The 14,657-nt window shown below is 39.8% G+C and overlaps 1 protein-coding gene across 1 annotated transcript in view; it reads right to left on the reverse strand.

The window, feature by feature from the left end:
- LOC116695372 (inactive N-acetylated-alpha-linked acidic dipeptidase-like protein 2) overlaps positions 1-14,657 on the reverse strand; it is a 483,781-nt gene that overhangs the window by 208,280 nt on the left and 260,844 nt on the right. The window contains exons 9-10 of the mRNA XM_032525593.1: positions 5,143-5,330; positions 3,640-3,768 (exon numbers count right to left, since the gene is read on the reverse strand). Of these exons, the coding sequence (XP_032381484.1) occupies positions 3,640-3,768; positions 5,143-5,330 (317 nt within the window). The remainder of the gene's footprint in view (positions 1-3,639; positions 3,769-5,142; positions 5,331-14,657) is intronic.

Below are 14,657 nucleotides of genomic sequence, written 5' to 3' on the forward strand. Positions count from 1 at the left end.
CATGAAGCAATTGAAATGTCTGACATTAGTACTAAGAACCTCTCCAGTCCCTTCTTATTCAGCTCTGCAAAACGTATGCTGAAATGTTTATTTTACAAATATAGATGTGCTTTGGGTGGTTGACATAGGACAGTTATGGCATGTGGCAATGGATCCTCATCAGGTGAGGGAAATCAACTTGCCAGTCTCCCGCCGACTTCATGCCAACTGTGCTAGCCAGCTGGCTGGTGGAGTTTTTAAAATATAGACAGATCAGAGTAAACAGAAGAAATAGGTGGAGAAAAAGAGCTCAAGCTAGTCAGACCTTCTCTGAGGCCATCTCATGATTATGAGCCGTTCATCTGGATAGTGAAATCTACTCACCAGTTTCCTGCTGACTCTGCTAGCCTGGCCCGGTCAAAGTTTTCAAACGTAAACTTCCGAGAAAACAGAGGAAAAGGTGAAAACGGCTATCTGCTATGTCCTATGCCTACGATCCTGACTACGTGGAAAAGAAAGCCCATCCCAAAAACTAAATCCATTAAATAATTCTCTTGTGACTGAATTGTTTTATGTCCAAAATGTCAGGAGCCAAGCCAGCTTTCATACACAACACTGTAAAATGTGAAGGGTGATTGATGCGCTATCAATTGAGGTGGGCCTATGGAGCCATATAGAGGCAATTACCAATTACCACTCTAAGATTTTAATTGAAAAAGTTTCGAGCTAAGTAAGAAATTGTCCTCGGGCAGAAAGCCAATCAATGAGTACTCTTTTCTACAGCAGTATTTACAGCAGCACTAACGTAGCTAATTACATTGGATACATATGAGCGGTAAGATTGACATCTGAGCGTAAGGTTTATCTAAACCATATGGCTCAAAGAAGATAGTATTGGAGCTGCTGCTACAAGCATGGAAAGCTTAACACAAAGTCTGACAGAATGAATGAATGTGATAGAAAAGTCAGTAGTTTCATGTATGTACACACAGAGTTCTTTCATTTTTCTGTTAAAGATATTTCATGAAAGAAGAAGTTACTTTCTCTTTGTCTCCTTTTTTCTTCTTCTATTTAAATGGCTTTGACAGAGGCTGTCTGTAGCTTCATTACAGCTTAATGCCATAGGTAGACTGGGCCATTCCTACTAATTAATTAGTTTATGGTAGAGCTGGGAAATAAAGGGACATTGTGCTGCACAATCTGTTCACTCGTGACCTCTTGTACCTGCCTGGGTACCTGGCAAGAACATGAATCTTCCCCAAGAATGAGTGATCGAAAGACTCAAATAAAAACACTGGATAGCGTGACATGAAGAGACAAAGAGAGAAGACAGAGAAGAAGTAAGAGACAGATCTTAATGAGGAAAATGAGAGGGTTGCGAGATACAGTGCTTGCTGCTGATGAAAGAGGAGATTAAGAGGTGATGGAAGGAGAGGGAACAAGGTTAGGAGAGAGTGGTAGTGCTTAAGGGAGAAGAAGAACAAAAAAAGGAGGTGGTGGTGTAGGCGGTGGAAGGACATGAGAGAAAGTGACGATGAGGTGTGTTTTTTTTTTTTTTTTAAAGGCAAAAGTTTTCAAAGTTTAAAGAGACGGTGAGAGTTGGGGAAAAGATGTCTGCAAAACACCCCCAGGTTGGAATAAAGAGACAGTTTGGGAGGCTGAATCATAGAGCTGCTATACATAATCAGTAGAATGGCCATTGCAGATTGAGTGTGAATGTGAAGTGTGGGATGAGGTAGAGTGAAGTTAGTTTTTTTTAGATCATATTGAGAGTGGCTTCCTCCTCCTCCTCTCACAGAATGGGTGACATACTTTTACAGTCGAAGTCTCGCCATTTCTGGTTATTATGTTTCTTACATAATTATATTACTCACATTATTGTGTTAACTATTGTGTCAATCTGTGAAATGAAAGCAGAGCACAACAAGAGCGTGAGGAGAACATGGAGCCAGAGCAAAGTGAAGCAAAATTAGGAACATTGATAGAACTAAAATGAATGTGGTACGGGTTAAAACGTCAAAATGGTGTGTTTTAATATTGGGGTAGCACAGCTGCTAAAATCTGGGTCTGAAATTATATAATGTAAATAGATTGTAACAAGTCTACAATATATTAAAATTTCTTGACCAGACATTATAATCATTTGACTACATACTGCGACCCCACACTCATCATGAGTTTATGTCAAAAAGATAACACACATATACACACACACACATGCACGTCCCAAAGCATTTACAAGTCATCATGAGTTTGCATCAAAAAAGATAACATATATACACACACACACACACACACATATTATATAGTATATATACACACACTTTTTATGCACAACCAAAAGTCGGATAAAGACTAATTTTTATACTAATTTAAAAATGAATAAGAATATGTTTGACCCAGCTGGCCTGACACTGCTGACAGTTTGTGCACTTATAGTTGTAAATTGCAGGCAACCCTTTCCCCTCTTCTCTCCCAACTCGTAAAATATTGCTTCTTGATCAGTGGCTCTGAGGGTGGGTTACCGAAGCAAAAAAAAAAAAATCACACTTTACCTTCTTTATAAAACGCACTGGGCATAGCGCCAGCTTTAACGCAGTGCTGTAAAATTACATTAAAAGCAACAACAGTAATGAGTAATATCAAAAACTGAAAGGGCCGGGTGATTGGGTGGTGGATGGGTCAAACAACACAGGACTTTCACCCAAGAGAACGGGGTTCATGTCCCGTTCTTGTCCCGCATGTCACTGAATTGTACATTTTGTAACCCCACACCCAATCTTTTCCTAAAGTTAACTTTCCCGCTCTTGTACTGCATATCAGTTAAACATACTTTTCAACAATGAGCATCAAATAGTGACACCAAGAGTCCCGACCCTGAGGGTACTGTCAAAGTAAATGGACTGTTCTGATAGTTTGTGCAGAAATTCTTTGGTTATGCTAACCAATTGATGCACATTTGAAGACGGCTTATTTTAAATGGCAACAGCGCAGGTGGACAGTCCTGCCGTCAGCATGCCAGTTGCACGCTCCCTCAAAACCTGCGACATCTGTGGCATTGTGCTGTGTGATACAACTTGCACATTTTTTAGAGTGGCCTTCTATTGTGGCCAGCCTAAGACACACCTGTGCAGTAATCATGCTGTCTAATCAGCATTTTGATAAGCCACACCTGTGAGGTGGATGGATTTTCTCAGCAAAGGAGAAGTGCTCACTAACACCGATTTAGACAGATTTGTGACTAATATTTGAGAGAAATAAGCCTTTTGTGTACATAGAAAAAGTCTTAGATCTTTTGAGTTCAGCTTGCAAAAAATGTGGGTAAAAAGAAGAGTTTCAATTATAATTTTGTTCAGTGTATGTTACATGTTACATTTCCACTGTTTAGAAACTAAGTCCACTCCATTTTTCCTTTTCAGTTTTTCCATTTCAACACGACCGCGTTGCATTGTGGTATACAGGAGTAAAATGTAGGGTACATTGCATGTTATGTACCACAAAGAATTTGAACAACACTACAAAATGGTGAACACACTATATAATGCACTATTTCCTTGATAGGGAACAGTTTCAAACACAGCTACTGTACATCCGTGGTGAGTTGTAGTGATGTTAGCGGTCACAGTAGTGCTATCAGCTAGCAGCAGCAGTACTACTTACCCTCTGTATGTCTGAAGTGAGTTGCAGCAGGGTTGGAGAAGCTGTAGCTCGTAGTGTCTCGGTCCCTCTAACTGGAGAGTTCAGACTGACATAGGCCACTGCACTACTCTGCAGGACAACACTGTTATCCTAAAGGGAGCACACAGACACACACACACACAGACACACACACACACACGTTATCATCATCACTCCCAATAATATTCAGTATAATTCTTGTCATCACACTTGTCGCATTATTATCATTATCTAAAGTCCACAGAAAGAGTCCTTTCCCATATTTAGGATTATGTTATTGTCCTTGGCAATCGTTTTTTGACTTCTGCTGTAATGTAATTTAATCTTCATCTTTCAATGTAATCCAATTAAGACCTACATTTTAATCTAATTTCACAGTTTATTGAAGTATACATAAGAATCCAACACATTTTTGTTGTGAGCCACATGTTTTTATTCTACTCATCTAAAGTCATAGTCAGACAAAACTGTAACTGAGTTATGTGGGAATAAGAATAATGAATAAGTGTACATAAATTAGACCTGCTAAATAAAAACAACATTGTCTGACTGCAGATGTGGCGGGTTGTTCTATTTTTGTGGCAGCAATCCTATCTTGAGAGAATAGAGAAGGAACACCCACTGTTTTGACTGGCTTTCTCTATGTTATTTGTTAGGTGTGGCCATTTCCACTTACATTTAAAAAAATGACATATAAAATTCAGTCAATATTCATTGAGCCAGTCTTAATATGTGTCAGTACAAGCTTATCTTATCTTTGTCATAGTTTCAAAAGTTGCAGGACCCAAACTCAGAAGAAGACACAAGAAGGTAGCAGTTTCAATTAATTAATAAGGAAAAAGTATAGGGGAGGGATCACAAGTGACCAAATCAGACGCTTCAGAAGAAAGGACGTCTTATACCTCTAAAACACATTTCCTCCTTTCCTCTCTCCTCCCATGATTCCCTCGCGTCTCTCCCGTGTCTCCTCAGGGGGAGGGACTAAGACACGAGAAAGGGAGGCAAGTGGAGGAGCCGGAGCGTGATTTAAGGGACATGAGAAGAAGCTCAAGTATGACAACAAACTGACACCAGACAAAGTGAGCACACAGACTGAATGCACAAGGAACAAGGATTGTAACGAGAGACAGGTGATCTGAGGGCTGATGCACTGGTAAAACACATCACGGCGGGGCCGAGAATTGTAAAGGCGAGAAAACACACAAGACAGGAAGTCAAACAAGACGTGATACATGGGAAGTGAACCTACCAAAATAAAACAGGAAACTAAATAAAACCCAGCATCATGACTATCTTCATGTTTAGTATTTGGCTGCTAGCTGACTAACTTCTGAAAAGACCCAGCAGTAGCATATGCTGGAGAAAGAAGAAGTTTTCTTCTGAACAAATGAAAAGGTTTCGCTGTCTATGGTGATCCTTATATAGCCACAACCTTTGACCCCTACGGTGACATTTAATAAAACAGATGTTCTAGTGCTTGCTGACCTTTCCCCACTCATAGGACCCGATGTTCCCCAGGGCTGAGCCGCCCCATGAGCAAAACACAGTGGTACGGTCTGGAATCCATCCTCGTTTGGTCTGCTCTGTCAGTGCCGCGATGAGCTGATTCATGATGGCTGAAGCCCCGCCTCCCTGGTCGCTGTCATGACGACTGCCAACCAGCACATAGCGATCTGGAGAAAGATAAAAAGAGAAGAAAAGGGAAGATTAATTCATGCATTTATTTCTTTGGTTGTAGGTAATTGTATTGCTATTGTGCCATGTATGTATTAGATATGTGTATTTAGGCCATTTATTTCCACATTTGATGAAACAAAAACTACAGTTACAAGCATAAGAAGCTGGTATTGCTGAGCAGTCAAGTGGGTTCTAGTTTGAAGTTGTAGTCAAAGCCGATGTAGTCCTGCCGTCCCATGAAAAGTTCAAGGGATGCTTTAAATGACGCACCGGCTAGTCCAAGCAATGTTTAACCAAAAACATTGCATACAAAAAAAGGAATGTTACAAAATTTCCTTTTATACATGTATTTACCATTTTATTAACATATTACGCTACTTTTGTGAACCCAAGACTATTATAAACTCATTTCAAGCACCAAAACAATTGAGTGTAGGTTTGTTTTCACAAGAGATTGGAGAAATATTTCTGTTTTAGGGCAAAATTATCTCTTTATACATTGCTCCGGAACAATGTTGTACAGAAAGCAGAGTTTGTTCTGAACATTTTAACATGAAACACATTGGAATCAGGTTATGTCTAAAAATGCGTAATGGTCCAAGAGGCTTTTTTTTTTTTAGAGCACATGGACTTGCATATGTGTAAGAAATGTCAAGTCATTTACAGTCATTTACGACTTACAGTGTGAGTGGCGTTGCCTTTCAAAAACCACTTTTTATCATTAATTACAGCCCCACCATGTGGCCAATTGTGCTTACATTTCTTGAAACCTAATGCACATCACTTCCAGTCGTTGGGCCAATTGTCGTGTTTCTGCCTCATTGCAGCTCACGGCGATTTGAGACAAACTGGAGCAAAAACATTAAGGTTCTTCCCTTTTGGGGTTTAACCCCTAAGTAAACCTACAGCCTCCCACTACGTATTCTCCTACAACTATAGACTGGTGACTTTACCTTCTCAGCCTCGTTGGAACCTCACCGTGGAAGCTACCCCCTGCTTGGTCAACATAAAGTGAGCTAGACCGAGACACCATTTTAACAAACTACACACAAAAGAAAAAAATATTTAATTAAGATTCCCCTGTTACTGTTCACTGGCAAAATTTACCTAAACACTTACACACCCATGAGTGCAACAGCTTATGATAATGTGATACACTGCAGAACAGTCTTACCCATCTTCAACTTTACTTGTGTCCCCCAATATTAAAAATATATACTATATACAGTACACAACATCAGCATCCATTACATCACCAACCCCTTTTATCAACGTTTCTGACATCCTCAACACACAGTCAACAGACTAGAATATACACCGGCCACTTTATTAGGTACACCTGTCCAACTGCTCGTTAACACTTATTTCTAAGCAGCCAATCACATGGCGGCAACTCAGTGCATTTAGGCATGTAGACATGGTCAGAGAATCGCCTGCAGTTCAAACCGAGCATCAGTATGGGGAAGAAAGGGGATTTGAGTGACTTTGAACGTGGCATGATGTTGGTGCCAGAAGGGCTGGTCTGAGTATTTCAGAAACTGCTAATCTACTGGGATTTTCACGCACAACCATCTCTAGGGTTTACAGAGAATGGTCCGGAAAAAGAAAAAACATCCAGTGAGCGGCAGTTCTGTGGGCGGAAATGCCTTGTTGATGCCAGAGGTCAGAGGAGAATGGCCAGACTGGTTCGAGCTGATAGAAGGGCAACAGTGACTCAAATAACCACCCGTTACAACCAAGGTGGGCAGAAGAGCATCTCTGAACGCACAGTACGTCCAACTTTGAGGCAGATGGGCTACAGCAGCAGAAGACCACATCGGGTGCCACTCCTTTCAGCTAAGAACAGGAAACTGAGACTACAATTTGCACAAGCTCATCGAAATTGGACAATAGAAGATTGGAAAAACGTTGCCTGGTCTGATGAGTCTCGATTTCTGCTGCGACAGTCGGATGGTAGGGTTCAGAATTTGGCGTCTACAACATGAAAGCATGGATCCATCCTGCCTTGTATCAACGGTTCAGGCTGGTGGTGGTGGTGTCATGGTGTGGGGAATATTTTCTTGGCACTCTTTGGGCCCCTTGGTACCAATTGAGCATCGTTGCAACGCCACAGCCTACCTGAGTATTGTTGCTGACCATGTCCATCCCTTTATGACCATAATGTACCCAACTTCTGATGGCTACTTTCAGCAGGATAATGCGCCATGTCATAAAGCTGGAATCATCACAGACTGGTTTCTTGAACATGACATGAGTTGGCTGTACTCAAATGGCCTCCACAGCACCAGATCTCAATCCAATAGAGCATCTTTGGGATGTGGTGGAACGGGAGATTCGCATCATGGATGTGCAGCCGACAAATCTGCGGCAACTGTGTGATGCCATCATGTCAATATGGACCAAACTCCCTGAGGAATGCTTCCAGCACCTTGTTGAATCTATGCCACGAAGAATTGAGGCAGTTCTGAAGGCAAAAGGGGGTCTAACCCGTTACTAGCATGGGGTACCTAATAAAGTGGCCGGTACAGTATAAACAACCGAGACAAAATGAGGTAGCCAAGAGATCAAAGAAGACTTCTTTCCTGAGCTCTATTCAAGAAGGAAATGGCTGCAGTTATAAAAGAGTACTTGTAACTCTTACTCCTTACAGATAGACATCTTAGACGGGAGCCAGACGGCAAGGACTGAAATTCGGGGAATAAGGAGAGGGAACTGTCGGAGCGAAAAGCATTACCTTTCCTGACTATCTGTGTGATAAGAGTCATGAGGGAGTTGTCTACATGAAACTTGGACAGTTTCCTCAGGCAATACAGACGCTGCTGGCCTTTTTGCATAACGCTTCAGGGTGGGAAAGTAAATTTGAGCTTGTTATCCACTATGGTCCCAAGATTTATAGGTTTCAGCAGAGTCTACATTCTGTCCCTTGATAATGGTATTTTGGTTGTTAGTGGTTTGTGTCTAAAATCAATGCATGTCCTTAGTTTTCTGAACATTAGGTGTAGGAATGCATTGTCACACCAATCTACAAATTCATTAACTACAAGACCATGGCTGTTTTCACTGTCATGTCGGAGGCTGACTATCACAGAGTCATCAGCAAACTTTAAAATCGAGCTGTTTTCGGAAGTCGTCGATATGAGGAATATAGAAGAGAGGGGAAAGGACATATCCCTGGGGTGACAGAGTGGATGATATCAATTCCCCACTCTCTGAGTGCTGGATGTTAAAAAGTCAAGAATCCAGCCTACAGTGTTAACATCTAAGCTAAAATATTGATAAGTTTATCAATTAGAATGTGGAGCTGGATTGTGTTAAAAGCTGACAAAAAGTCAACAATTAGTAGCTTGCCATGGTTTTGTTTCCTTCAAGATGTTTTAAAACAGGGTTTAATAAGGGTTGCAGTGGCATCTTCCACTCCCCGGCCAGCTCTATATGTGAACTGAAGAAGGTCAAGTACATTGCAGTCTTTGGGAAGGAAAACTTTTTTATCAGTTTTTTGAAGGGGCTTTTACAAGAGAAAATAAAGGGGCCCCAGGGCCGAAAAACATTAAGATAATTTTTTTTGGAAGGGGTAAATATTTACTGCGGGCCAAATCTTTGGGACCCTTGTAGGTTAAGGGCAACTGGAAGACATGGTTGAAAGAAAGGGGCAATTTTTCGACAGCAGGAAAGAAATCAACCCCCTTATTTCAATCAGGGGCCTAGGTTCAGGGGGGTTGGAAGATTTTTTCCAAATTTAAAACCCCAAAGGGAATAAAAACCCGGGATAAAACTTATTAAAATCCGTGCCAATTGACTGTTTGGGAATTTAAAACCCTCAAGATAAACATTATTTTTTTCCTTTTATTTTTTAACCTACAACGTTTTTTAAAAACCCCCGCCTATTGTTTGAAAGTTTTCTTCCAACTTCTCCTTTTTAAATTTGTTAAAAAAAGCCTTTTCATCCTGATTTGTTTTTTTTAGATTCTCAGTCTGTAAGGTTTCCCCCCGAAATGGCCTTTTATTCAAAAATTTAAAGGGTTTTTTGAAGGTTTTTGACCCCCATGCTGTTGGAAAAACCCCCCCACCCCAATTTTTTTTTTAAATCACACGGGTTTTTAAAAGAAAACATAGCTGCTGGGTGGTCTGGAAAATTCCCAAATGGCATGCAAGAGTCGTTTTAAAAGTGGCCGTTGAAATTAGGTTTTAGGGGCCATGACTACCCAAGGGGTTTGTCTGTTGTTTTAACAAGTCGTTTTAAGCTGATCGTGGGTTTTAATTTGTTCCTCTTTTGTCCAAAAACCAAAAAACCTTTTTTCATTCAATTTAAAAAGTTCTGGTACATCCCGGGGTTTTTTAATTTTTTCAAGCCCTATACTCGGGTTTTTGGATGGACTATAGTCCCCCGGTGTAAAAGGGTTTTGTAAAAAAGTATTTTTTGGGAAATTATTTGGGGGTTTTTTCCCCCAAATGAGCCAGGGGAAGCATGTAAAAGTTAAAAAGAAAAGGGCCAGAAAGGAAACCTTTTGGGGGAAATTGCACGTCATATTTTTAATTTGAAAGCATAAATTTCCTATAAAGACCAAAATAAACCCCTTTAATTTCATAGGGTTCAAACCCGTTTAAATACTGAGCCAGAAAATCCAAAACCCCCCTTTTTTTAAACAGTCAATAAAAATGGAAAAGTGACTGATGAAATGCAGCAATGAGACAAGGTTTTTACTAAAATTAGATTTTCCAATATCGGGGTTTTAAAGGGGTGTCTTTTAAAGGGCTTTAACCAGAGCAGGGCTCCGTTTTGGGTGTGGTTTAAAAGCCCGACTAAAAGGCCCAAAAATGTTTTTTAGTGACAAAAAAAGGGGGAGTTGTTGGGAAAAAAAATTTTTTAAGGGTTTTTTTCTTAAAAACGGGGGGGTTTGCCATTTGTTGTAAATGGAGGGGATTTTAAAATGTTCTTTTTTAAGAGTGGTTAAAGGGTGCCATTTTCAGGGGCCGTGGGGGATTTTGAGAGAAGAGGGGGAGATTTTTACAATTGTTGAAAATCGAAGCCAAACAATTTGGAAAAATTTTTGAAAAAACCGTTGGTTTTGAAAATCAAGGCAAAAGGAGGAGGTTTCGATGTTATATTGGGCCCCCAAATTTTTGGTTGATCGGAGCCCAATTTTTGTCTTTTTGGAATTTTGATTTGCCGGACAAATGTGACAAAAAGATATCCTGTACTTGAAATGGAGGCAATGACGGGGTTTTTAACTTTTAAGTTTTGAAGAGTCAAAAATCCTTTCAGGCCCTTTGGGAGATTTAAAAATTGAGGGCTAGGACTGGAGGGGGTTTTTAAAGGTGCTAGGGATCCCCGTAAATAGGGAAAAATCCCCAGTCCTGGTGGTTTATCATCTTGGTGATATTACTCCTCTGAGGGAAAAAGATATAAAGGATGAGTAAAAACAACTGTGATCACAGTTACAGGGACTTTAAGTCCCTTTTAAAGAAACCCTAACCAATGGCAAGTTTGTTTGCCTGGTTTAAAAAGGTGATGTATTTGGTTTAACGTTTTTTTGGGGATTTTTTCAAAGAACAGTGATTGAAAATCACCCAGAAAAAGCATGAGACATCTGGAGATAGGGATTGCAGCTTTGGGGTTTCTATGTACCGGCCCAAAGTTTTTATAGGGTAACCCCTAATAACCCAAAAAGGGGGACTAGTAGCTAGGAGAATTTTTTTAAGTATACTTTTAATTGAGATTTTCTTTTTTTTGAATGAAGGGCTGGCATGCATTAATTGGAAAGCCAAAGCCTGGGCAGGGATTCCAAAATTTCATGGCTTTATACTTTCCAAAGTTTTCCCTTTTTGTTATAGTAAAGGAAATCTGCCCCTTTGGGCAGCCCAGGGGTTAGTCATGTTATCAGAAATAAGACCAAGATGCGGTAAAACCCCCGGCTATTTTTTCACTTTAAAAAATTTTTAGTAAAGTTGGAAATAGGTTGTTTAATTTTATTCCTTTAAAATTAACCAAAGGTAGGGTGCATGCCTGGCACCAAAGCTTTTCGACATGGGAATTTTTTGGGAAACAGGTGCATACTTTTTTTGGCAATTTACAATTTTTTATATTGTGTGGCAGCCCGAACCCAAACCCCTGAAACAGAGTTTGGGAAAAAGGAAGGCCCTTTTTTTAAGAGTTTCCCCTTTCATTTTTTTTGAAAAAAATTTTGGGAAAAAAGAGAGACCCCTGCCATTTATTCCCAAACCCCATCAATATGTTGAGACCAGAATATTTTCTATCCAAATGTGAAACCCAAAAAGCCCCGGTTTATTTGTACCTGTTCAACGTCCTTTAACTTAATTTAATTTAGATAATTTTAAAAAACATTTTCTTGTTTCCCAAAATTTAAAGCTTTTGGGGTTTTTGCACATTAAGAAGTAGTTGGTATTTGTAAACCCCCTTCCAATGCGGTGCCAATTTTTCCTTCAAAAAACTGTAAGCCTCTATCTTTGGGGTCCACCATGGTTTAGGGGCACCAGGGAAACCCCCAATTTTTTTATTTTTTAAGGGAATGGGAATTCATTTGGGAAATATGGGAAAATAGCAATGGGCCCCAAATGGCAAATTATCTGTACCAAAAAATAATTTAAAAAAAATGAAGTTGGGGAAAAATTAAATTTTTAAATGGATTGAGGAAAAAGTCTTCAAAAAAGTAAATATTTAAATTTTTTAAAAATTTTAAATTAAACATTTTTTCATTTTTTTTTTTTCAGTAATTTAAGGGAAATTTGAACGGTTCCCATGTTAATTAAAAAAGGAATTCAATGAAAAAGTTTTAAGGTGTATGTGCTCCTTTCTTTAATTGTGGATCATGGTAAGGACATGTTCTTGTAAATGTAAAGGGGTGAAATTTTTTATAAGCATTTCTTTAAATGACTACTCAAAATATGAAGTTAAAACCGGCAGGAACCCTTCCCGCCACATTCCTAGACTAGGGCTGAGGCTACCATACAAGGTACGCTTGTATGGCACAATGTTAGATATACTGTATATCATGTACATTCGGGGTTCAGTGCCCAAGGAAACATCAACATGGTACTGCAGGGGCAGGGATTGAACCATGCGTTTTTGTAATTTAAGGATTTCATAACTCAGAATGCCTGAAACTAGAATGAGATAAATGTTTTCTTGCTATTGTCAGGTCATAATTTGATAGATACCTAAATTGAAGCTGGTGAACCAACAGCAGTGGCCAAACAACAAATCCTGTGTGATGCAGCGCTTTACACATGACAAATAACTGTTTCCATGATGACTATCCAAAATTATGATACCATGGAACTAGCACTGGTAATATTTAAAAAAAGTGTATTTATAGAAAATGTGTATTGTATTTAGATTTAATTAGTTTAATTGTGTTCCCCCTGTACCCCCTGAATCGCCCATGACAATCATTGATATGAGGACATTATTTTCTTTTTGTGTTAAAATGATCACTGAAGTGCATTTAGGTCATTATGTCAAGACATGTGACATGAATGAAGAAACACATGGAAAAAGATAAATGGTGAATAATGATTTATAAAATAAAAATATTCAGAACTATAGCTCAGGAAAAGTGAGGTTTTCTCAGGAAACACACTCACGCACGTTCACACAAAAACATGAATGCTCCAGGCTTCTTTGTATGCCTTACATTTTCTACAAAGACAGTTTTGAGTATGGATGCACAAAGCAGCTTCCTGCAGGCAACAAGAAGAACAGAGCAAAGCTCATCACTCCAACACAAAGCGCTGATGACTCTATTTGAGAAAAGAGGTGCTTAGAGAAGCCTGCTAGCTTAGCCGAATAATCTGACAACATATTATTGCACTGTGAGCAGCTTCCAGGGTAAATCAACCATTATTGTAAAATGCATGAAATCAGTCATAATTGTATATGTTTTTTTATGGGTATGCTTATTGCTCAGGATTCACATATTGCAGTTTAAATAAACCACTTATATCCTAGCAAACCAAAATGCATCACTACAATCAAGCTGTTCTCATAAACCATTTGTACAAAAGGCTACGTAAATCAATGCACTGTAATTTGTAAGCAATCCACATTTTTGTTGTTGTATGCACAACATTGACTGCCGCTGTATAAGAAAGCTAGACAAACCGCATGGGGAGGAGGTCAGGTCGAGGGGTGGATCATAAAACACAGCGCTTTCAATGCGCGGAGCGGAGTTTAGCTTCTTGGGGAAAACAAAATAATTTCACCCCGGAAACACCCGTCCTTGTCCCGGGAATGTTTTGATCCAAACCAAACTCTTTTTCCTAATCTTAACTGTTTTGTATTGGTGCCTAAATGTAACTGTTGTTGCCACACGTCGCTGACCTTTTGTTGCCTAAACTCTAATGTCTGACACAACTCGCGGTGGCCTGTACCCAGTTAAAAGTCATAATTTATCGGGTACCAACTGCTGCTGATTCGGCGTCATTTCACAGAGCTCTGTAGCCGCCTACCAGTAACCTGTTCTCGGGTAAACTGAACTACCAACTGCCCCTGATTCGGCATCATTTCACAGAGCTCTGTAGCCGGCTTCACGGACCAGCCGGCGGTCACCTATTTCTGTAGTATTTCATACATATCGGTGTGCATGCATTTTCGTACAATAGTGTACAAACCTGTTCATGAGAATGCATTGTTACAATCCACCCAAGAACTTTCACTCTGCTTATTGGTGGGATGTGTCTAAGGAGAGGGTAAAGTAAGTACAGGAAGAAGGTTGTGTGTTCTGGACTAGTGCATATTTCTGACTCAGTCAAGCTAGCCGTCTCTTGCATCTCCATAGTCAAACCAGCTCTTTTTATTCATTCATTCAGTTCTTTTTCCAGACATTGCTTTGCAAGCAACATAACTATGTCTGGTCTGCTTGCCAAAACTTCTCTCTGCTCTGTCTGTGTCTGTCTCCAACTTTAGTGGTGGCTGGTTTGATCACAGAGATGCGAGTGATGGCTAGCTTGACCGCAGTTTATTTCTGAGAGAAACGTTGCAATGCAATTCTCCGGCTAGCTGCTTCTGTTACTACTACTCAAGCTCATAAAATGCAGTGTATAATCCTTCATTAGACACTGCATTTTAAAATCTGCAGGGATGGGTTTACCAAAACAGGAATCTGCAGACACGATGGAGTATATAACATGTAAGAGGCATAGTCTGATTGTCTGACTGTTCTAAAGGTAAACTCACTAATGTATCCTACTGTAATGTAGATTCCGTCTGTGACCAGTTCATGATCAATTTACCATATGGCATTTTAGCTTTAGCTGACAATCTTTGGTATCACAAATGTAATGTCTCCTCTCCCTGTCACAGTTTT

This window comes from Etheostoma spectabile, chromosome 9 (assembly GCF_008692095.1).
Source record: "Etheostoma spectabile isolate EspeVRDwgs_2016 chromosome 9, UIUC_Espe_1.0, whole genome shotgun sequence".
Lineage (NCBI taxonomy): Eukaryota > Metazoa > Chordata > Actinopteri > Perciformes > Percidae > Etheostoma > Etheostoma spectabile.